We start from the raw sequence: 23230 nt of genomic DNA, 5'->3' as shown, positions 1-23230 counted from the left end.
CCGGAACTTTTTTTACTTCCAACTTCCAAGACGAGACGAAAGCACACTGCGGGCATCGATCTTTCCTTTAACCCATCTTTCTGATTGCTCCTCCGCCGACATGTCTCGAATTGCCACACAACGGCTAATTGCCGCGGCTCCATGCCTACGCAGCGCATCCATTGCGCATGCCGCCCCTCGAGCCGTCTACTTCCATGCGCGGCAGTCAAGCTCCCTGCCGACGGTTGCGCAGTCCGACTTCTGGAAGGGCCTGGTCCCGAAACCATTTCGTCGCGAACCGCAGCTCCCCGGAGACCCGTCCATCAAGCGGGTCAAGTCGAAGAAGAAGAAGGAATGGAACCCGGCAACCTTCTACATTGTCATCTTTCTCTTGATCGGTTCCATGTCGATTAATATGCTGTCGAGCAAGCAGTCGTTCGAAGCTTTCTCACGCCAAGCTGACGTCCGCATCGGGGTCTTGAAAGAGGTCGTGGAGAAGATTCAACGCGGCGAGAAGGTTGATGTGGAAGAGGCACTTGGCACGGGCGACCCTCAGAAGGAGTTGGAGTGGGAAGAGAGTACGTGAACTGTCTCGGAGAATACTACACGAATGCTGACGAACTCGACCAGTGCTGAGAGAGATTGAACGAGAAGACGTGTCACGACAGAAGAAGCAGGAAAAGTCACGGCAGACAGAGAGCGTGAAGAGCAAGCCCGAAAAGGAAGCCAAATCGCATTCCACAGGGGTCTCTGAGGCTGCGAAGCCACCGGCACGAGGCATGTCGAGCTTCTTCTAGATTCATAACGGAGACGTTTTTGATTGTACATCTTGCGGCTTATGAAAGCATGTCTTTGAAGACACCATGATTCTCCCTGAAGGCTGCTACGCCTCCCGCGGGAGCGGAGGCACCGTTCGCCGAGAGCTTCTGAAGCTGGTCGACTAGTGCCGGAAGGACGACGTCGGTGGATACTTCGGTCCGGACTCCATGTGCCCCTGTCGGATCCGGGTCCGGGACCGCGGCGATATGCTCCTCTCCTCGGACTCCTCCCGTGTTGATGATTGCGATGGGCATGCCGCGATCAAGAGCCCGCTTGGCCAGCCGCCATGCAGAGTACGTGGCTAGCGAAGTACCGAGGATCAACAGCTTGCCAGCCCCGTCGATGGCCTCCTCCGCCGCCGTCTTTACCTCATGGGGGATGCTTTCGCCAAACATGACGACCGCAGGCTTAAGGATGCCCGCAGAGCTGGAGGAGTGCCAGGCACCGTCATGGTCGACCTCGACGACGTGCCTGGCACCCTCGGGGGTAGAGGGTGGGTGCGCCAGGCAATGCGGACACGCAGGATATCGGAAGGTGGTGTAAGGAGCGCCGGGCAAGTCGACGTCTCCGTCAGGATTGGTCCGGATGCCCTTGGCCCTGCGTTCCGCGGGATTCTCTGTATCGAGAGCCCCGGAAGCCAAGGCTTCGGCGAGGAAGGTCGCCCAAGCCGGGTTGAGCCTCGCTAGCTCATCCTGGAAGGTGTCCCTGGGGTATTCGTTCCTGCAAGTAACACAGACAGTGGACCGCAGATAACCGTGTAACTCTAAAGTTGGAATGTCAGGATGAGCTTTTGAGTGGAACGAGTCGACGTTCTGAGTGACGACACTGCGTATAAGACCGAGCTGGCCAAGATCACGGATGGCATAGTGGCCCTGATTCGGGGACGCCTTGTGAAGTGACGTCCATCCCAAGAAACTTCTTGCCCAGTACCTCTTGCGTGCTTCGTGATTGGAGAGAAACTCGTGGTAGTAGATGGGACGGTAGGTCTTATTCACGCGATATGTGCCATTGACCCCTCTGTAGTCGGCGAGGCCGCTGGAGACGGAGAGGCCCGCCCCAGTCAAGACTACGGTTGACCTCGGCAGCCCCTGTGGCGGAGGAGCTGTGAAAAAGTTCTGGAGGGCCGCGACAGCACCAGGGATGGAGTTTGCGTTGCTTGGACGGACTGTGGGAGGAGCCAAGAGTTCCGTGTAGGGAATGCGCATAAGAGGTTTGCGCATCGGGGCGAGGCTTTGTGGTGGGGTGTTGCGTAAGGCTGCCGGAATGTGGGAGGAGATGGATCGCGAGGTGGGATGGCGCCGGGCGACGTGGAGGCTGAGGCTGTGAGAGGAAGGAGGAGACCAGAAAGGGGTTGAATTAAAGGAAGAGAGGGTTGTGATGTGGACGTGATATGCCTGGGGGTGGGTTTAAGAATAGCAGCAAACAAGGGACGGGAGGAGAATTTTGAGGGCGGGTGTCAGACGCGTGTATTGGTAAACGGAAGCGTTGCGACGGGCTCATCTCATGTTGAGTCCAAGGGGCGATCTCATCTCTATCGTCACTCGTCGATTCGTCATGATTCGGGGGTCCCAGCCTCAAGGGGGCCCGCTGTCACCCCACACGATGACAAAGCTGGTGTGGCTTGCCCGAGGTGTTGTGAAGGTGATTACCTAGACACTGCGCTGTGGTAGAGGCCTTGGCACGGACCATGTGAGGCGCCCTGCAGCAAATCAGAGAGATTCCGTTGCAATGGAGAGGGTATTCATTGGCAACTTGGCACCCTTCACATTGGCGACTGGCAACTCAGAGCTAGGACAGCAGCTATCTGCGTGTTCAGGGGCTGTCTGTCACCTGCCTGTCCGATAGCATGCGTCCGGCTGTCACCTCATGTGCCTCTACAGTTGTCCGGCATCCTCTTTCGGCAGGCCGGAGGTGATGGCTTGAGGCTCCTGGAGGGTTGGTTCCGTCCGTCTGTTTGAGTTGCGTACGCTTCATCCGCTTTAACCAGAGTTGGTTCGCGCAGCTGGAGATCCCAATGGCTAATTGCAGCATCCCGCCGGGCTCCGTTGTCAATAGTGGGTGCTGCTGACGCATGTCGTCGCCAGTTGCCCAGGGCCGCTGCAGGAGGTGCAGGGCCAGTTGTAAAAGAAAATTCAAGCTTCTCCCCCCCATCCCAAACCCCGGTGCCGGGGCCAAAACGCAAGTTTTGGTTTGGAAGAAATTTGCACACACTTCCATTGGTGAGCTTGAGTCGTTACGTTGCCCAGTACTGTACTTTACTTTGTATGCGGCGGTAACGTGTACAACTGTAATTAGGGACAGGCATAGCAGCAAATCAATCAATCCAATTCAACTGGCCAGGGCCATGCCATGCCGCATCCACTCTATCATCGCCTTTCCCGTCTTGTGGTCTACTTACGGATACCGCTACGATGTACACTACCTACCTTACAGAGTACGGTTACAGACCCCATCCTCGTCAGGAACGGATGCCATCTTTAGCTTAGGTTAGCATCAGCGACCCATCCCATAGGTCCCATCCCATGGATCCCATCCCATCCTATCCCGCCGAGCCGGCCCTGCCCTGCCTCTTTCTGCCCATTGCCCTGTGTTGTCGCCCTGCAACCCGCACTGCATCCACTTCTGCACACTGCGACCGCGGCGAGGCCAAGCGACTGCAGCCCGAGAGAGTCGGGGACATCAGATCGAACACCCGCCGTGGCCGGACTGAACTGAACTGATCCGACCTTGACCTGCCCTGACTGCACCGTACCTCATGCATGACTGTCAACGGCAGCAACATCAACGACAACTCTCAACATCAAACCCTGCCGTGTCACTTTCCTCCCACATCCTCTCGCTCTCTTCCGCTGCACAGCCTAGCCCCAAGTCCACCACCGTACCGTACCTTACCTTACCTCTCACGCCGAGGCCTTCCCGCAACCTTCTCCCTCGCCTTCGGCTTCCCTTCCCCCCTCCCCTCCGTACCTTGCCTTACCTACCTTACCCAGTACCTCTGGCTCCGTACACCACCATCCAAATCACTCCCACCACTCCCGTCGCCGCGCTCCCCTCTATTCGATCCGTACTGGGCTGCTTGTCATGTACGCGTCCCTTGCCTGCTGCCGCCGCTGCTTGCAATTAGCCATCCCATCATTCGTCCCCTCCCCCCATCCTATTCCTGGTACTCCCGGCCTCTAGCCTCGTGCCTTGTCACTTGTGCCTCGCGTACCCTTACCGTACCTTGCCGTACCGTACCTACATGTCTCCCCCGTCCAAGCGCCCGCCGACGGGTCTGCTCCGCCGCCTATCCGGGCTGAGTGTGAGTGTGACGTCCCGGTCTGGAGCTTCCACTGGCACCGGCACAGGGACGCGCAAAAGAAGCATGGGGATGGGCATTGGGATGGGAATGCGATCTGGGCCTGGACGCGCCGCAGGGCCGTCTGCCTCCGCCGTACACGCCCTCCTCCGTTCATCTTGCCTCGATTTTGTTACCGGTACCCCCTTTAGGCCACATCTCCCAAACCTGCGCCGCGTGCGCGTCTATCAAACATCCAGCCCGGCCGCCTCTCCCTGCGATCCTTACTTAACCCCCAACGCCGCCCGCCTCCGCTTGCGCTCAAGGTTACCGGCCACTACCAGTACTTCTTTCCCCATCCTCACACAGACCGCAATCATGTCTTCTACAACTACAACCACCACCACCACCACCGCACCTCCCACCACCGTCATGCAGACTCAGACACGACACAGCTCCGGCGGCCACTCCCACGGCCATGGCCACCATCACCACCACCACGGTCACGACAACGTCTACCTGACCTCGAGCAACAAGAACGATGCCGGCGTCCGCATCACCCGCATCGGCCTCTACTCCAACCTCGGCATGGCCATTGCAAAGGGTGCCGGCGGCTACGCTTTCGGCTCCCAGGCAATGGTCGCTGACGCCTGGCACAGTCTGACTGATCTGGCCTCTGACATCCTGACGCTGGCCACCGTCTCCTGGAGTCTGAAGCCCCCTACCGCTGGCTTCCCCACTGGCTTCGGCAAGATCGAGAGCTTGGGTTCTTTGGGGGTCTCCAGCATGCTTTTGGGCGGCGGCCTGTTCATGTGCTGGAGCAGCTTGCTGACTCTCCACGCCCACCTCTTCCTGGATCCGGCGGCGGCCGCTGAGGCCATCGCCCACGCTCACTCCCACGGCCACAGCCATCACCACGACCACTCTGGCCCCAGCCTGCACGCGGCCTGGTTGGCTCTCGGCACCGTGGCGATCAAGGAGTGGTTGTACCAAGCAAGTAGGTGTCACCCAAACCCCTGTAGAGCGAGCAAACAGAAGCAATGTGTCTAACAAAGATTTTGCAGCAATGAAAGTCGCCGTCGAACGAAAGTCATCTGTCCTTGCCTCCAACGCCGTTCACCACCGTGTCGACAGCTGGACTGGAATCGTTACACTGCTTGCTATTCTCGGCGCAAACTTTTTCAGGGATGCTGCCTGGTTGGACCCTGTCGGTGGCCTCATGATTTCTCTCCTGGTCATCAAGGCTGGCGCGGAGAACACCTTGTCCGCTCTGTACGAACTGGCCGACCGTAGCATCGATGACGAGGTCAAGGAATCGGTCGAGAAGCACACACTCAGGAGCCTGTCTGATGTTACCGAGGGCCACGAGGTCGAACTCAGGGACATCTCCGGTGTCAAGTCTGGCCAGAACTACCTCGTGGACATTGAACTGGCTGTCCCGGGAGCCTGGACGGTCGAGCACGTCCGCGCCGTCGAGGAGACCGTCCGCACCCAAGTCGGCTCTAGCGTGCGTGGAGTTCGGAGGATCAAGGTCCGCTACGTCCCGAAGGAGGCTGAGATCGCGCCCAAGTTTGACGAGTTCATCCCCGGCGAGGCCAACATGGACAAGCCCGAGGAGGAGACCACCGACGCCAACGGCAACGGCCACCACAAGCACCACTAAACGGCCGACGTCCCTAGTTGTACATTCGGGAGGATGAGCTTGCCATTCACGATGAGATACCCTTGGTTCCCTTACACTATCCGGAAGCGTGGAATAGCCCCCGTCTTTTTTTTTCCCTTTTTTTTTTTTTTTTTTGTGGCATATAGGGGATGTTTTAGAAGAGCATGCTGGGAGGGTCCTCTCAAGTATGCGATGCATCTGGGCGGCGTTCAGGGGGGTTAGCAAAAGGCCAGCATTTAGGCCCGTCATCCGGAGAGCTTGTGTCTCTCCTTGCCAATAACAGAATCAATTGTCTTAGCCTGTCACCTTGCATACAGCCGTGTCTCGCGCTGTGCCGCCGGCACACACTCTGCCCACTCCCGCAACCTAGCAACTCGCTTCATCCCGACCTATCAATCCATGGGCCGGCATGCGGGGACTGCGATCTGAAATCTAAGGTGCGCATATCACGCGGGTTAAGCTGCCCCCGACCCCCGAGCCGGGGGACAAGGCTGTCTTGGCTTTTTGCCAAGCCATCGAGATGTCATTGGTGCGCATATGCGTCGCAAGGAGGTACAAAATCTACGATTGGCCAATCCGGTTTTAGCCTGAATTGCCACAAGGCTGATACCGTGCAACCTGTCCCGAGCTGCCCCTCCATGTCCACTCCCCACGTAGAGTGATGTAAGGTGGTGGGCAGCGGTCAACTTTCCCAAATATCCGTGTTGCATCGTGTTTTTCACCCTTTCCTGTCTCCCAGACTTTTGTGTGATTTGAATTGCATCAGATTAGACAAATTTTGATACCCAAAAGAGTGTACGATCGTCCCGTCTGCCGTCGTCATGAGTGCCGGTCCCCTGTATCTCGGGTTCGATCTATCAACCCAACAGCTCAAGGGTCAGTTCATGCATCAATTGCCGTCTCACTCCACCATCATCATCCGACTCACGATGCTGACGACCGAACAGCCATCGTTGTCCAGTCTGACCTCACAGTCGTCTCCGAGGCCAAGGTCGACTTCGATGCTGATTTCGGCAAGCAGTATGGCCTGAAGAAGGGTGTTCTGACGAATGAGGCCGAGGGCGAGGTCTATGCCCCCGTCGCCATGTTCCTCGAGGCAATCGACCTCGTTCTCGATCGCCTCAGCAAGAAAACCCCCATGGATCGCATCAAGGGCATCAGCGGTTCGTGTCAGCAGCACGGCAGCACCTACTGGAGCCACGATGCCGAGAAGCTCCTGGGCGGGCTCAAGGCCGACAAACCCCTTGTTGAGCAGCTCAAGGCGGCCTTCTCGCACCCGTACGCCCCAAACTGGCAAGATCACAGCACGCAATCGCAGTGCGACAAGTTCGACGCCCAGTTCGAGACGGCACAGCGACTCGCCGAAGTCACAGGCAGCGCCGCTCACCACGTATGACCCCCTCTCCCTCCCTCTCACCGCATTGACGTGATAGACACTGACCAAACGCAGCGCTTCACCGGCACCCAAATCATGCGTCTTCGCCAGAAGCTCCCCGACATGTACGCCGCCACCTCCCGCGTCTCCCTCGTCTCCTCGTTCCTCGCCTCCGTCCTCCTCGGCACCGTCGCGCCCATCGACATTTCCGACGTCTGCGGCATGAACCTCTGGGACATCTCCGCCGGCAGCTGGAGCGAGCCCCTCCTCGAGCTCACCGCCGGCGGCAAGTCCGGCGTCGCGGACCTGCGCTCCAAGCTCGGCGAGCCGCGCCACGACGGCGGCGGCTCCATGGGCTCCATCGCGGGCTACTTTGTCCAGCGCTACGGCTTCAGCAGGGACTGCCAGGTCGCCCCTTTCACCGGCGACAACCCGGCCACCATCCTCGCCCTGCCCCTGCGCCCGATGGACGCCATCGTCTCTCTCGGCACCTCGTCCACCTTCCTCATGGTCACCCCCGTCTACAAGCCTGACGCCGCGTACCACTTCTTCAACCACCCCTGCACGCCGGGCCAGTACATGTTCATGCTGTGCTACAAGAACGGCGGCCTCGCGCGCGAGAGCGTGCGCGACGCCCTCCCCAAGCCCGACGGCGGCGACCCCTGGGCCAGCTTCAACAAGGCCGTCCTCGACACCCCGCCGCTCGACGTCCGCTCGGCCGACGACAAGGCGAAGCTGGGGCTCTACTTTGACCTCCCCGAGATCGTGCCCAACATCAAGGCCGGCACGTGGCGGTACACGGCCAACCAGGACGGCAGCTCGCTCGAGGAGGCCGCCGCGCAGTGGAGCAAGGAGACGGACCCGCGCATCATCGTCGAGAGCCAGGCGCTGTCGATGCGGCTGCGCAGCCAGAACCTCGTGCACAGCCCCAAGGACGGCCTCCCCGCGCAGCCGCGACGGATCTACCTAGTCGGCGGCGGCTCGCTTAACCCGGCGATCGCGAGGGTGATGGGCGACGTGCTCGGCGGGTGCGACGGGGTGTACAAGCTCGACGTCGGCGGCAACGCGTGCGCGCTCGGCGGAGCGTACAAGGCGGTGTGGGCGCTGGAGAGGAGCGAGGGGGAGAGCTTCGACGAGCTCATCGGCAAGCGGTGGAAGGAGGAGGGAGCGATCCAGAAGGTCGACGACGGGTTCAAGGACGGGGTGTTCCAGAAGTACCAGCCGATCGTGGGAGCGTTCGAGGAGATGGAGCAACGGATTCTGAAGGTTGCGCACAACTAGAAGCGATTTGATGGAATGATAGAGTTATGATAGATTTTTAGATGGTGGGGTCGAATGATTGCAAGCGATTTGATCATTATGGGGCGCGCGTTGAGAAGAAACGCACACATGTGAAGACATCACGAGAGAGAGACAGAGAGAGACAGAGAGAGAGGCAAGTAATAGCTAAACGTCTTGTATTGAGCAAACGGTCCTGAAGCCAAATCAAATCCACCAGACTACCTCAACCAAACTACCCTAGATGGCCAAAAGACCAAGAAGTTTCCTGTCGTGGTTTCCCAAATGAATCCCCTTTGACCAAGTCCATTGCACACCATACAAAGCCCGATTGTTTCCTTTCTGTTCTCATAAACCTGGGTTCCCAAATCCTTTTGTTGGGGGTATCAATTCATCATCATTGCGTCAATCATTCCTTTCCATAACGTTCGTGCTGTTGTGCAGTGCAACAGTGTGAAAGTAAAAGTGCTTTTTGTGTTCTTTTGTCATCGGCATTGCGGGCAGGCAAGGCAGTGTGACTGGATCCCGTGAAGGGTTCCGGTCCGGCGTGCAGTGCATTGCGAGAATGAGAGAGTGATGACAAGAAAAAGAAAAAGCAGGAGAAGTGAACGATTAGAAGAGGACCAGCAGGGCCAGGACGAACACGACCAGGCAAGTCTGGCAGTTCATCTGAGTGCGGTCGAGGGCGGCACCAAAGACCACACCTGGCTCGGCGCGCTTCTCAGCAGAGGAGAAGACGGGAGCAGTGGTGGTGGCGGGCTGGCTGGGCTTGGCAGGGCCAGCCGGCTGAGTAGAAATGGTGCCGTTGGCGCCCGTGGGGTAGGGGGGCAGCTCAACACCCTCGGTCTTGGTGTACTTCACAGGAGAGCCGGTGATGTAGACCGTGGTGTTGATGGTGACCTCCGGGGTGGGGATGGTCAGGGTGGTGGTGTTGGACACGCCCGTGATGGTGGAAAGGGCGGTCGTAACCGCGTCCGTCTTGCTCAGGGTGAGGGTGGCGGTAGCGTTCTTGGGGACGCCGACCGTGGAGGTCTGGACCTCGCCTGAGACGGTGACGGTGAGGGTGCTGATGTCGACCTCGGTGACGACCTCGATGGAAGAGGATGTGGTATTGAGGACGGGGGACAGCGTGGGGTAGACGGTGACAGTTTCCATTCCGCCGACGGTGACAGTCTGAGTGGCGCGATCCGTGAGGACGATCGTGGTCTCAATGGACTTGGTCTTCTTCACGGTAGAGGTGGAGCTGAAGGGGGGGACAACAAGAGAGGTCACAGTGGTGGCATCAGAGGAAGCAGATGCGCGGTGAGTCTCGGTGACAATGTCAGTGACTGTCGTCGTCACGTCACCAGTGCCCTGGCTGACCTCGGAAGAGGCGGCGTGGGGAAGGGCAGAGGAGACGGTGGTGCTGTAAGCGACAGTAGTGCCGTCGACAACGGTCTCGAAGATTGTCTTGGTGTGTCTCACGACCACCGTGGAGGTCTTCTTGGCCTCAGAGGTGACGGACGTAGTAGTCTCACTGACAGCGCCGGAAGACGAGCTCGTGCTGGTAGGCTTGAAGCTGTCAATGGTGACGGTGTAGGTGATCAGAACGGTGTCGGTGGCCTTGGAGGCAGAGACAGATGAAGGAGGGGGGGAGACACTCTTGGTCTTGGTCAGGGTCAGGGAAGAAGAAGAGGAAGAAGCTGAGGAGCTGGGCTCAGCGGTCTTAGTGACGGTGACGTAGACGGTGTGGTCGTCCATGGAGCACTGGGCCTCCTGGGTAGAGGTGGTGAGGGGCTCCGAGGTGACATAGACAGTCGAGACGAGAATGGAAGTGGGCGTGTAAGTGGTGGTGACCACAGCTTCCTCAATCGTGGAAGTAACCTTCTTCACGGAAGTCACAACGGCGGTCTGGGTCTTGGTAACCAGGACGGAAGAGACCTCGACGGAAGGCTTCTGGACCTGAGAGCTGAAGATGCTGGACTTCTCAGAAGTGGACTGAGAGGTGGACTCAGAGACGCTCATAGAGGAAGCAGAGGCAGTCTGGACCGCTGTCTTGGTCACAGAGGTGGTGATGACCTCGGTGATGACGTCGACGGTCCTGAGGAAGAATCTTAGAAGACTGCGAATGATGAGAGTGGAGGACAGAGCTTACTGGGTAGCAGACTGGGTGCCGGTGACGCCCAAGGCAGAAGACACGGTGGTACCCTGAGACTGCTCGTGAGTGCGAGTCTGGGTGCGGGTCTTCTTGATGGTGGTCGTGGACTCCACGGAAGTCATGTTGGCGGGCTGAGTGGTAGTCTCGGTCTCCTCGGGGCAGTGTACAGCAGTTGAGGTCAAGACATCAGTCGAGATACCGGTAGAAATAGCGGTGAGGGTGTGGTTGAGCGAGTAGTGGGTGCCATTGTAGGATCCGGCGTGGAAGTTCATGACAGGGAAGCGGGGGACAATGGCAGCGGCCTGGGCCTGGTTGGCAGCGTTCTTGCTCTGGATCTCGTTGCGGATGGCTGGCTCAAGTGTTAGAGAAGCTGAGCGAAACTTGAATCGGGCTGAGGATGAACTTACCGACGTAGGAAATGCCAATGACGGCCGAAAGAACGCAGAGGCCCATCAGGAAGACGTAGGCCAGGAAGCAGAAAGTCGACTTGTGGTAAGCAGCCCAGTCGTCCTTCCACTTGGTGGAGCGCGTGATGGAGCCATCGTTGATCTCCAAGAGCTCGTCCTCAGCATAGTAGCCGCTGTGACGATGCTTGCCGTCTGGTCAGGTGGTCAGAATGCGAGAAAAAAGACATTGTGAATTTTTTTTTGAAAGAACTTACTTTCCATCATCCTGAAGATGCTGCTGGCGATTGATGTTTGTAATGAATGACTGTCTGTTTTTTTTGTTAGTTGATTGTTGATGGATCGAAGGAAGTGAGTTTGTGAAGTGAGACCTCCAAAGGCTGAGATCGGCGGAGAATAGAGAGCGATAGGGAGAAGGAGAAGCAAAAGTAATGCGGCAAAGTTGGCGATACTCACAGCTTCTGTTCTAGAGAACGTGGGAGTCTGGATGAGAGACGGGGTGGTGAGTGGGTGGTGAGGGGAAAAGAAAGTTGAGATGGTGATGGAAGAGTGAAGGTGTTGGTGAGAGGAAGAAGGTGAGAAAGAGGAAGTGGGGAGAGGCGCGTCAATAAAGGTGAAAAGAAAAAAGAAAAAAACTTGTGCGCTCGCTTCTGGGAGACAGATTGAAGACGGAAGGCGCGAGGAGGGGGTGAATTTTCATCTCTTGCTCAGACTAGTCTGCCACAAAGAAGGATGGTATGGGAAGAGAGGGGGCAAAGGGGGATTTTGAGGAGACGAGGTGCTTGATTGAGTGGAGGGAAAGAATGAGGTAGATCTGCTTCTGAGGGCCGGGGATAATTTGGGTATGGGAGAAATCGTGAGGATGAGGAGCTCTCAGGTGAAGGGGGTTTCGAGGCTGAGAAGCTGTCCCAAGGGTTGATTGTGAGGGTAGAGAGAGAAGCGGGAGAGATCGTGAGATTGAAGATCTTGTCGACGTACCTTGAGACTGGACTGTAGAATGAGTGTTGGAAAAGAGATGAACGAAAGAGGCGCAAAGTGCTGGTGAAAGTTAGTTAGATGGGATGAGGAGGAAGAGGATTTTTGTGATCTCCCAGGAAGATATTCGCATACCTTCAGAGGCGAACGAAAGTTGTCGAACGTTTGCGCGAAGCTGTCGTGGTGGGTGGAAGAAGAAGAGAAGGGTTTGGTTTTGTGGGATCGCGACGGGAGAAGGAAAAGGTGAAAGGCGGGTGGGCGGTCGAGGGAGGGTAGCGAGCCACGTGGGCGAGCAGAAGCACAAGAAGCGGCAGGACAAGAAGAGGGCGCCTCACGCTAGAGAAGTCTTGATCGAATACTCATCCAGCCAGCTCGCCTGTCTACTTACTCACCTGGGTCGGTCTACGATATCAGAAGGGCAGGGTGCCCAGCAACCACGGTGCAACGGGCTAACTGGACCTTCGGCGACCTGCTCCCCAACCTACCGCACATGACTGATTGCACTTGTCAAATCCGTAGCTTGCCTCGAGGTATTTGATGACTCCCAGGTAGGAAAAAAACGATAGATAGCAGAGGTAGCCTCCGGTCTTCTTCAGCTCAGTTTCAAACTTTATGACTGTCAACTTCACGATCTGAGTCACTTCTCCATGGTAATTATTTTCAACGGAACTCTGACTTGACAGAATGAAAGTCTATCCGAGGCGCCATCACGCTTCGATTGGAAGAAAACAAGTAGATTGCTCGCAATGTTTTACCAATGCCCCCATCTACGGAACTGAAGTTATTGGGTGACCATCAAAAGGGTTCACTGTATACCTTCTCAAAATGTCGGCCAGAAGGTGGTATTGTAGGTGAAATCAAATTCACCTCGATTTTTGCGTCGACCAGATCGATGAGACGGGGCCGGCCGAAGGAAGAACGGCTGCGTTCTTCAGAGAAAATTCTCCTTGTGACAGAAGATGATCCATGAGGCATCACACTCCTTCTGCTAATTGACAATCACTCGACACCAGCACCTTTCATCTCAAGGAGCAATTCAATTCGAAACCCGAGGAAGAGAACCCAATGAAATTTATTTGTACGATAAGCTTGAAGTGTCCGGGAAATTTCCTCTTACCCACAAGGAAGAATGCACTTGCGCTGCCACAAATGGAGGAGGTGAGGTTGATGACAGCAGAGGCTTGAGTGCCCGAGAAGTGGAGACAGGAGGTTGAGCGTGGAACGGTGAGCTCCGTCGCGATTACACTCACAGCTGCCTGCGACTTGTGCTGCACCAGCCACGCCGGGCCCGAGGCATGACAGGGGAAGTCCCACTTTCACGTCGCGCCCGGGCCAGGCCACACGCCACGACAAGGGAAGGTGCAGGTGCAGCTCCTGCTTGCTCCTGCTGAGGCAGGTCCCACTCCCGTTGAGTCGACCTTGAGGTACCACCTACCTTACCTCCCCAGCTCCTGCTCAGCTCAGGTAAGCACGCGAAACCCGATGAACTGCAGGCGCAGGCGCGTAACACGACTCGACCCTTCCATCCATTTTCGTCGCAACACTCAACGCCCCTCGAGCTTCCACCCACCTCTCGTCGCCACCACGCAATTGGTCTGTAATTCGGCGCGCTTGTTTTGGTCGCTTCGCTCTTCATCGATACCTGCGACGCGCAACTTTTTCATCCATGACTTAACCTGTGCGCGCATCATCGACTCTTGACACGTTCCGTCGACCGAACACACTCTCGATAATCGTCTTCCCCGCTTCCGCACACCACATCACCCGCCGAGCGCCCTCTGCATACCTCGCGAGATGGCGCCTCGTCGCGGTCGCGATGAACCTCAGGAGGAGGTCGAGGAGGAGCAGGGCGAAGAGCTCGTGAGCCTTCAATTCGACGAGGAATTGACGTGGAGACCCGGAAAGCCCATACCCACCACAGAGCTGCTCAACCGCTTGCAGGCTCTCTACGAGGAGTTGAGCAGCATCGACCAGGATGCCGTCAATGTCGAATCTCTTAATGATGTCTCCCACGCCTTGGGCCAACGCAATTTATTGGCGCATAAAGACAAGGGTGTGAAGGCGTATACTGCAGTGTGCATCTCGGAAATCCTCCGCCTGTGCGCCCCCGACGCGCCCTTCACCGCAGACCAGACCAAGGTCAGTCCCCTAGAATGTTGTGTATTCTCTGCCCAGTCTAACGATTGATCTTGTAGATGTTCTTTAATCTCCTCGTATCCCATATCTTTCCGTCATTGAGCGACCAGGCTCATCCCTACCACAGCCAGCACAAGGCCGTGCTGACTGCACTTACCGAAGTAAAGAGTATTCTTCTCATCAACGATGTCGATGGTGCCGATGAGATGCTTCTCCGTCTTTTTTCTGTATTTTTCGACGGTGTCTCGGGAGGCTCCAGCTCGGAAGAGGGCGTTTCCAAGGAAGTCGGTAATACCATGACAGAAATGTTGATCGCCCTTGTCGACGAGGCCTCCGGCATGAACCCCAAGGTTATCGAGGTCATCATGGCCCAATTCCTTAGAGCGGCACCTCCGGGTGGACTCCAGAGCCGTACGGATCGCGGCGAGCAGAACGGCAACCAGTCCACTTTGTTGCCCAAAGACGAACCACCAGCCTACATCATGGCGAAGGAAATCTGCAACGTCTGCACCGAGAAAATGGTGCACTACGTCAGCCAGTACTTCAGCGATGTCATCCTTGATGCCTCGCGTTTTGCAGCAAAGACAGTAGGAAAGCACGACGAAGAGGACGATGAGGATGCTCCCAGAGGCCCGACGGATTCGGAACTTAAGGAGCTCAGAAAAGCTCACTTCCTGATTAGGGAACTCTGGCGCGCCTGTCCATCTGTCTTGCAAAACGTTATTCCTCAGGTTGAGGCTGAGCTCTCGGCCGACAACGTCGATTTGCGACAACTGGCTACGGAAACTCTCGGAGACATGATTTCTGGACTTGGCGCTGCTGGCCCACCACCTCTCCCCGTTTTGGATCCTGCTCAGTATCCCCCGCTGCGCCTGGCCGATGAGGCGCCCAGCCAAGTTTCCGATAGCGTTCTCACAACGCCACTTTCGCCTCAGTCGTTTGCCCAAACTCACGCGACCGCGTACCACCATTTTTTGGGCAGAAGAAACGACAAGACGGCGGCGATTCGAGCTGCTTGGACCAACGCGGTTGGCTACATTTTGGCTACTTCGGCCGGTGGCATTGGCCTCAGCCGCGAGGAGCAATCCGAGTTGGTAAAGTATCTCGGTGAGAAGCTCAATGACGGCGATGAAAAGGTTCGACTGGCTGCTGTCAAGGTCATGGAGCTCTTCAGCTTCCGCGACTTCGTTACCAAGCTTGGAGCACCTGGAGGCGTGGATAAGGATGGGTCCGTCCTCAACAGTCTCGCAGACCGCTGCCGTGACAAGCGTAATGCTGTTCGAGTTGACGCAATGACTCTGTTGGCGAAGCTCTGGGCTGTCGGCTCTGGCGAGTTGGCTGCTGGACAAGAGGCTGTTGTTGCAGCCCTCTCTGGAATCCCTACACGCATCTTCAATGCATTTTACGCCAACGATCTCGAGCTCAATATCTTGCTTGATCGCGTCCTTTTTGAATGTCTGATCCCGTTGAACTACCCGCCCATCAAGACTCCGAAGAGCACCAGAGCGTCATCAAGCCAGAGCCAACAGAACGCGGGCGTTGCCGAACAGGATCGGATCCGCGCAGAGAGGCTTCTGCTTCTGACGCAGTCGCTAGATTCGGCCGCCAAGAAGGCCTTCTTTGCCATGCAGGGTCGACAGCCTCAGTTTGCACAGGTCCTGGAGACTTTCGTCAAGCAGTGCGAGCTTTACAATGGCGGTGTGATGGACGACAACCGCCCGAAGAAGACGGCGAACCTGGAGCGTACAGTGGCGTACATCACACAATTCTTCCCGGATTCATTCAAGGTGAAGACAGACCTTCAAAAGTTCGCTAACCAGAACGACCGACGCGCATACCAGCTTGTCAAGTACTCAGTCAGCTCCGAGAGTGATTACAAAACGGTGCGACAAGCTATCAAGGAGCTCGTGAAGCGTATGAACGCTAGCCAATCGGCGGCCGTTCTGGACACGCTGCTTCCTCTCCTTTACCGATCGGCTTGCTTGCTGTTCAACCGCAGCCATCTTGCGACTATTCTTGACTACTCAAGAAACGACAAGGACGGCTACGGCACCGTCTCTCACGAGATCCTCAATGAGATTTCACAGCGCAACCCTGAGCTGTTCAAGACTCACGTTGGGGGACTGTGCAAGGGTTTGATCGACCAGGCACCGACCGAGACCAGCGAGAACGATTCGATAGTGGTAGACACTCTCAAGGCTTGCGCGTCTTACTCAAAGAAGTACCCGGAAGAGATTCCGCAAGACCGCAAGTTCTCGCAAGCTCTGGTGAGCTATGCTCTGTACGGCCGACCGGTCAAGTGTGCCAAGTACGCCATCAAGATTCTCCTCGCCAAGGGGGACGAGAAGGGACTTGTCAGCGCTACAGGTCTGTTGCAGAAGGTCATGGAGGACTGGAAGTACGGCTCGCCTCACTTCCTAAACAAGTTGCAGGCTGTCGCGCAGCTGGAGCTCCAGGCACCCAAGATTACCCTAGATGCCGATGACGATATTCTCAACATGACGGTCCAGCAAATCCTGCTGCAAGTTCGAGGGGATGCTTCTGACAAGGACCCTAAGTGGGTCGAGGATGCCGACATGGACGAGGAACTGCAGGCAAAGTGCTTGTCCTTGCACATCCTCGTCAACCGCCTGCGTAGCATGCAGAAGGCCGAAGAGGCCCAGGAAAAGGCGCCTCCGGTCTTTAAGCTGCTCAAGACCTTGGTTGTCAAGAGGGGAGAGCTCTGCAAGACGAAGGATACACCAGAGCACCACAAGTCAAGGCTTCGCCTACTTGCTGCTCAGCTTCTGTTGAAGCTATGCACCATCAAGCACTTCGATGACCTGTTGACATGCGCCGACTTCGATCATTTGGCCTTCACCGCCCAAGATCCTGAGCTCCAGGTTCGGAAGGGCTTCATCGAGAAGCTCCAAAAGTACTTGGCCCGAGGCAAACTTCGCGTGCGATTCTATACGATCATTTTCCTCACAGCGTTCGAGCCCAACTCCGACTTGAAGCAGCGTATCGAGACCTGGATTCGCTCCCGTGTGCGCGCGTTGGAGACGTCTGAGCAGCGTCCCATGGAGGCCATCATGGCCAGACTTATTTCTTTGCTGGCACATCACCCCGACTTCAACAGACTACCTAACCTTGCAGAGGCCAGCGAGGAGGACCGAGCATCTTATGCCAGCGATCTGGCTGACCACGGCCGCTACATCCTATACTACGTTTCGAACGTGGCGACCGAGGGTAACCTGGGTCTGATCTTCAAGTATGCTGAAAGAGTGAAGCAAACTCGTGACGCCATCCATCCCGATGAGAGCGAGAACCTGCAAATCATCAGCGACCTGGCTCAGGCCGTCATCAGAAAATGGCAAGAGAGGAAGAACTGGAGTTTCCAGGCGTTCCCGACCAAGGTCGGTCTCCCTGTCGGTCTTTACACCGCTCTGCCCTCGCACCAGGTCGCCCAAGAGATTGCCGAGAAGCAGTTCCTCCCTGTGGAAATTGACGAGAAACTTGACGATCTCTTCAAGTCCATCGATAGGAAGAAGGTATGAAATCACTTTGACTTTCCAGTATCATGCTGACAGCCATGCAGAAGCGCAAGTCCATGGACGAGAGGGGAGATCGTCAACCGGCGGCGAAGAAGTCTAGGCAGATTGCTAAGGTCAAGGAGCCCAGGCCACCCAAGCAGCCAAAGCCTCCCAAGGTCAAGAAACAGGCCGCTCCCAAGAAGCCCGCGAAGATCAAGAAGCGCCCAGGTTCTGACATACCCGAGGAGAACCGGAGGCGTAGTGGAAGAGCCACAAAGACTTCCCAGTATGCCGAGCGCGACTCGTCTGATGATGACAAGGAGATGTGGGATGGCGTACAGTCGTGGGAGTACATTGAGGGCGCACCAACGCCAGAGGCGGAGGGTTCCGCATCGGAGTCCGAGGACTCGGATAAGGACGGTGACTCATCTGCCCTCTCAGACGTTCCGAAGGGCGACGACGAAGAGGAGGACGAGCCGGTCAAGGAGACGAGTGGCAAGGCGGAGGAAGATAGGGAAGATTCCCCGTTATCAGACCTTGACGAAGCTGCTGCAAAGTCAGACAAAGAGGAAGAGGAAGAGGCCGACGACGAGGAAGAAGAGAAGGCCTCACCTCCGCCCAAGTCCAACGGACGCAAGGGCCGATCAGCGGCAGCTTCCAAGGCAGCCGCAAAGACGAAGCTGCCGGCCCGTCCCGCACCAAAGGAGAAGGCCGCTCCCAAAACGGCAACCAGAATATCGGCGCGCAGCACACGGGGAAGGCCCGCTCAAGAATCGATGGACGTTGATGACGACGAATAGCTTGGTGCATGGAAAAAGTTTTGCGGTTCAGTTTCTTAGGTTTGTGTAGCTTTGGGCTTTCTTGCGGGGTGGATATTCCTCTGGCGGTCGGGTGTTTGAGTGCACGGCTGGTGCGCTGCAATTGCGAGTTGGTAGCTTATATATATCGTTCATGTGCTTCCGTTTGAGCGGTCAATATACCCCTTAATCGTGTGTTCATCGTGGTTTGTGTCGCAATCAGTGCTTGAGTGAGTGTCAGTGGCTTAGACTATGCGATCAGCCGTCCCCCTCTGTGCCGTTGCAAACGGTGTAAGCGTGCCTGCCCGATTCGGATGTGTATGGCCACCAGGGTCCCACCAACGCCCGGGACCGGTCCTCCGAGTGTCGGGTCTGTCATCCCGACTAACAAGGAGTCAATTACAGAATGATGCCATACACTACGAAGTGTCCTTAAATGAACGAGCCAAGCGAGCGTCGTGTCGTTGGCTAGGTCTCTACAATTATCCAACTGCCCAGCCGTTCGCCTTTCATCATGTATTCGAGGACATTGAACTTTGCCCAGCGCACTGCCAGAATGTCGCTTGGTGCCGGTGCCAGAACGATGGCTACACGGGCCCCAAAGGAGTTTCTTTGCATAATGCCAGATAAGCCCAACGTGCTGCAAGTCCGCAAGCAGGTCAAGGGGTAATATATGTCGTCTGCCTGGCCACCTCCTGGCGCTGCTGACGCCCGGAAAGCCAGCATTACGAAGGAATCAAGCCCCTCATCGAGTCTGGAAGGCTAGTTGCCGGAGGTAATGTGTTGCTTCCCAACTCCCTCGGGCAAAGGGTCAACGTGAATCGAGAGTTGGGCTTACGGGCTCTTGGGGCATTGTTTGAGAAACACCCGAACGAAGACGCCACGGAGGCCTGTTTCCGGGGCAGCGTGGTTGTGTATACCGGGGAGAGCCCAGAAGATGTAAAGGTTATCATCGAGAACGATGTTTATGCTACGAGCGGGGTCTGGGATCTTGAGAGGGTGCAGATTATTCCTGTGAGTTTCGCCTGTGATTCGGCGGGAGACCGGGTGGCTGACTCGTTGGGTAGTATGTGGCTGCTGTGAGGCAGCCTCTCTCGTCATGAGAGGAGGCTATGAGACGGACCACGGTGGCCGCCGAGGAGCCTTGGGACTATTGCAGGGAAAGAAGGCCTTGAGACATCAGAGACTCCTTTTCATGGAAGAGCTCCGGGGGGGAACTCAAGTTCATCATCACTCCTGGGGAAAATCTCTGCTTGGGAACGATTGGCTGAATTCTGGGCTCTGGACGTCTTTTTGCCTGCTGCGGCATGTAACGGTAACACGTCTTGGTTTATTGGTAGCCCCAGGACTATCTTGTTGTTGCCCTTGTGATTGTCCTACTCGCAGGTCTTATCAATGCTCCCTTCCTTGCTACTGTTCTTCTTGGCAGACTTTGCTAAGCACCCTTCCTCCGAAAACTTCGTCATATGTTCTTGAATCAATGGGCTAGTTTCGTCTTGCGGAGGTAACGAGCCAGACGCTGCGCCGCATCCTTTCCGCGACTGCCGTTATCGTACGGATTCGCGCCGTAGTCTAGGAGAAGCTCTACCATTTCGGTATCGTTGTGTTTGCATCTGATCGCCTAGGTGCAGGAGAGGCCGAGAATCAGTCCTCGTCCAGGGACGACCTTGCGCTTTTAGGTTGGCGTGCTCGAGGAGAAGTCGCGCAGCTTCTACATTTCCGCGTTCGAGTGCAGATAATAGTGGAGTGCTTATGAATATGGATTGACGGGTTGAATGTTGGTGATACCTTATGGCATTGAGGTCAGCACCGTGTTCGAGCAAAAGCTTCATGGCCTCCAAATCTCCTTTGCCACTCGCAATGACCAATGGGATCAGATGAAATGTGTCCTCCAGACCGCGATGTCGACACTGCACGTTGGCTCCTTGTTCGAGGAGAAGCTGTGCAATCAATATGCGACTATGCTGCGCAGCCGCCATTAGTGCACAGCCAGCCGAGTTCAGTGCCGTCACATCAGCGCCGGAGTCTAGCAAAAGTTGAACGACCTCCGCGTGACCCTTTGTCACTGCACTGACTAGTGGTGAAGCCAGGCTTTTACCAGTGGCGTTAACATCAGCATCATGATCGAGGAGATGCTGGACTATGTCCATATTCCCACCCCAGGCCGCCGCAGACAGAGCCGAGGCAAATCTCTCTCCTCCTGCATTGACATCGGCGTTGTGGTCCACAAGGAGCTGGACGGTGCCCATATGACGATTCTTGGCCGCTGCTGATAACGCGTTGCCGTGCTTCCCAGATAAGTTGATCCCAGCGCCATCTTCCAGCAGAAGTCGTACTATTTCCTCATGCCCATCTGAGGATGCCTGCTGCAATGGGGTCATGCCTGAAACAGTCTGTCCACGACGGTTTTGTCGTTAGCAAGCAACCGAACAAGCACTGAGTGAAACCCAAGCATAGTCATTAAGTAGACACAGGTCTTGTCCTCGATTAGGGTGCCTCCTGCAAGCTCCAGGCGTCCGAAGTTATCCATATCAAACTCTAGTGCTTCAAGATTGTCTTCTTCCAAATAACATTGATTGAAACCGCGATCGAAGCGAAGGCATTCGAATGTCAAGACGCGAAGAGACGACGAGTCTTGGCAAAGTCGTAGTACTCGATCTATCAACGCCGGCGTTTCTTTGCCTTCTGTAAAGTGCAGGTACCAGTGTGACTGTGCGTATTCAACCAGCGGTCCATCGGCGTCATGTAAGAGGCTAGTAAAATCCAAGAGCCTTTTATACTCAGCATTCAAAACGGCCAGGCAGATGTTCAGCATCTCGACTTGGCCGCCGTGGCCTCCGGTGTGAAATTGCGACACGGGCTTCTGGTGCAATATCCGTTCGGACTCGAGATACTCCTAAACAGAAAAATGAGCGATGCTCACATAGGTTCGCGAATCCAACATCTTGAACGGTGCCGTGTAGATCTCCACCAAACCAGGGCAGGCTTCCTCGATGGCTTTTGCCTTTTCAAGCCGACGGTCTGGATTCAACGCCGGCTCAGGCTCCAGTTCAACCGCCGCGCACTCGATGACTTCGGGCACTGTTGAGGACCGTTTGGCACAGCAGAGAGCCGTCAATATCCGCTGAGAGCACTCTTGAGCATGCTCCGGGATGCCAAGGAGCATTCGCTCGTATGTTTCGTCCAATGTCTTGGGCAGAGACTCGAGCAGTTTGCTCAAGTTGTGAGGGCTCACGGAACAACTGGCAAGTGCTTTGAACTGGCACTCAACCCATCTGAATCTGTAACAGAGTTAGCTGTACTGTCTGCCGGTGATGGTGAGAGGTGACCAACACCCCCTTTGCGCGCTTCGTCAGTGCGGTCTCGATACGGGCAAATTTCGTGGACCACTTCAACGAGCGGGCAGTCTTGCGAAGATGTTCTGATACATAACAAGCGATATCCTCGTCCACCGAAAGGTTTTTCATCGTGACATGTTGTTTCAAGGAAGGGTTTAGCGTTTCTCGAATATCGGTCTCATCTCGACTTGTCACGAGGAGGTGTAGCCCTGGCTTGTGGCGTAGGAGAAGCAGCGTTTCGAGAACAGCCTCGAGGTGTTCGTCGCGCGGACTTTCGTCAGTAGCATCAATCATGATGTAGGTGTCCTTGAACGATCTGAAAAGCTCGAGGAGACAATCAATTAAGACTTGGTCTGGTGGCGTAGAATTGCGGTAGGTGTCTCGTAATCGCAGTACATAGTTGCAGCCGCCATTGAGTTAGCCAAACAGCTGTAGCACCAAGGAGCGCAGCATGGACGACACATTCTGCTTGCTGACATCGGTGAAAGAAAAGAAAAGAACGCGATGGCGACTCGTGGGCTGGACCTCCGATGTCGAAAGGCGTACTGGATAGCCGTGGAGCAGAGGACAGATTTGCCGCAGCCAGCAAAGCCGCTCAGCCAGAGAAAGAGCCCAGTATTTCGGGCCATGACTTGTACGCGGGGCCCTGGACAAACCACAGGCCTGTTCCGGGGTGCTTTTTCTTACAGGCTTCATTAAAGTCGATCGTAGCGTCAGGGGCTTTCAACCATTCAAAGACTTTCTTGTTAACCTAGCTAGCTCTCACTAGGTCCATCAAAGTCTTGGTTTCCTCCACTTCGTTCCGAATGTTACCGGTGTCGTTCAGCTGCAGCTATTATAATGCAGAAGACATGCGACTGAAGACCTCAGCGATATCCTCTTCACGCCTTCTCAATGTCTTCTCTCGGAATGGGTAAGCAAGCCGTCGACCGAGGGCTTTTGCAATAGCCAGAGTGTCTTTTGGCTATATATCCCCAAACTTTTCTATATAATCACAGAGATCTTCAATGCAGTCCTCGCATTCCTAGACGTGCTTTTCAACCAATACCAAGACATAACGGTCGTTCAAGCAGAATTTGCGGTCCTTAAGCTGGCGATATAAGCTATCAAGTAGCTTTTGAAGGCTTTCCAACTTTGTGAGAATCTGTGCGACGTCCGACTCCGCGTTTGCAAAAGCATTGTAGTAATGTAAAGCGCCTGTGTCACTTGCATACCAAGCGAGACGATTCCCACAACACTTCCGGCAACTGACAATGAATCAGACATCGCGAAGAACGTTTACAATAAGTCAGGCATAGTTGCTGGAAGAGATGGAGCTGATGTGTTGTTGCAGAGAGGAATCTCATCACGTTTGTTGGAGCGAAGGTGAGGCCGCAGCCTGCCGCTGCGCCTTAGCGCCAACACAAACGACGGGCGCAGCCTCCATTTCATTTGTTGGTTGCCGAAGACGATGTTCACGGGCAGCCAATAGGAGCAGCGCTTGAGGATTTCAAGACGGTGGCCCCTGAAGCTTTTGTTGGTATGAGTCTGAGGGCGTTGA

At 55.8% G+C, this 23230-nt stretch overlaps 8 protein-coding genes across 8 annotated transcripts; 4 read left to right on the top strand and 4 right to left on the bottom strand.

Annotated features, from left to right (window-relative positions):
* Positions 1–100: 100 nt before the first annotated feature.
* On the top strand, positions 101–776 carry GCG54_00006115 (uncharacterized protein; the record flags this gene model as incomplete). The annotated part of the gene is made up of 2 exons (XM_045406129.1): positions 101–557; positions 610–776. 2 exons carry the CDS (start codon positions 101–103, stop codon positions 774–776), a joined length of 624 nt encoding a protein of 207 aa, XP_045265512.1.
* A 39-nt stretch (positions 777–815) lies between these two features.
* Positions 816–2018, bottom strand: GCG54_00006114 (NAD-dependent protein deacetylase 2; the record flags this gene model as incomplete). Its single annotated transcript, XM_045406128.1, has 1 exon — positions 816–2018. One exon carries the CDS (start codon positions 2016–2018, stop codon positions 816–818), a length of 1203 nt encoding a protein of 400 aa, XP_045265511.1.
* Positions 2019–4039: 2021 nt separating this feature from the next.
* GCG54_00006113 (putative D-xylulose kinase A) lies at positions 4040–8394 on the top strand (the record flags this gene model as incomplete). Its single annotated transcript, XM_045406127.1, has 6 exons — positions 4040–4218; positions 4288–5072; positions 5140–5653; positions 6565–6614; positions 6686–7128; positions 7189–8394. The coding sequence occupies 6 exons, from the start codon at positions 4040–4042 to the stop codon at positions 8392–8394; spliced, it is 3177 nt and encodes a 1058-aa protein (XP_045265510.1).
* A 609-nt stretch (positions 8395–9003) lies between these two features.
* Positions 9004–11199, bottom strand: GCG54_00006112 (uncharacterized protein; the record flags this gene model as incomplete). The annotated part of the gene is made up of 4 exons (XM_045406126.1): positions 9004–10492; positions 10526–10877; positions 10936–11127; positions 11190–11199. 4 exons carry the CDS (start codon positions 11197–11199, stop codon positions 9004–9006), a joined length of 2043 nt encoding a protein of 680 aa, XP_045265509.1.
* Positions 11200–13701: 2502 nt separating this feature from the next.
* Positions 13702–18355, top strand: GCG54_00006111 (Sister chromatid cohesion protein pds5; the record flags this gene model as incomplete). The annotated part of the gene is made up of 3 exons (XM_045406125.1): positions 13702–14046; positions 14103–17573; positions 17621–18355. 3 exons carry the CDS (start codon positions 13702–13704, stop codon positions 18353–18355), a joined length of 4551 nt encoding a protein of 1516 aa, XP_045265508.1.
* Positions 18356–18866: 511 nt separating this feature from the next.
* GCG54_00006110 (uncharacterized protein) lies at positions 18867–19455 on the top strand (the record flags this gene model as incomplete). Its single annotated transcript, XM_045406124.1, has 3 exons — positions 18867–19018; positions 19072–19366; positions 19420–19455. The coding sequence occupies 3 exons, from the start codon at positions 18867–18869 to the stop codon at positions 19453–19455; spliced, it is 483 nt and encodes a 160-aa protein (XP_045265507.1).
* A 273-nt stretch (positions 19456–19728) lies between these two features.
* On the bottom strand, positions 19729–21984 carry GCG54_00006109 (uncharacterized protein; the record flags this gene model as incomplete). The annotated part of the gene is given in 5 exon segments (XM_045406123.1): positions 19729–19893; positions 19909–20745; positions 20790–21248; positions 21276–21633; positions 21686–21984. 5 exon segments carry the CDS (start codon positions 21982–21984, stop codon positions 19729–19731), a joined length of 2118 nt encoding a protein of 705 aa, XP_045265506.1.
* Positions 21985–22031: 47 nt separating this feature from the next.
* On the bottom strand, positions 22032–22956 carry GCG54_00006108 (uncharacterized protein; the record flags this gene model as incomplete). Its single annotated transcript, XM_045406122.1, is given in 6 exon segments — positions 22032–22336; positions 22378–22441; positions 22457–22522; positions 22556–22654; positions 22739–22887; positions 22905–22956. 6 exon segments carry the CDS (start codon positions 22954–22956, stop codon positions 22032–22034), a joined length of 735 nt encoding a protein of 244 aa, XP_045265505.1.
* Between the last annotated feature and the right edge of the window lie 274 nt (positions 22957–23230).

Source organism: Colletotrichum gloeosporioides, assembly GCF_011800055.1.
Source record: "Colletotrichum gloeosporioides strain Lc1 chromosome Unknown consensus_36, whole genome shotgun sequence".
Taxonomy (NCBI): Eukaryota; Fungi; Ascomycota; class Sordariomycetes; order Glomerellales; family Glomerellaceae; genus Colletotrichum; species Colletotrichum gloeosporioides.
This window is presented reverse-complemented; position numbering and strand designations above follow the sequence as displayed.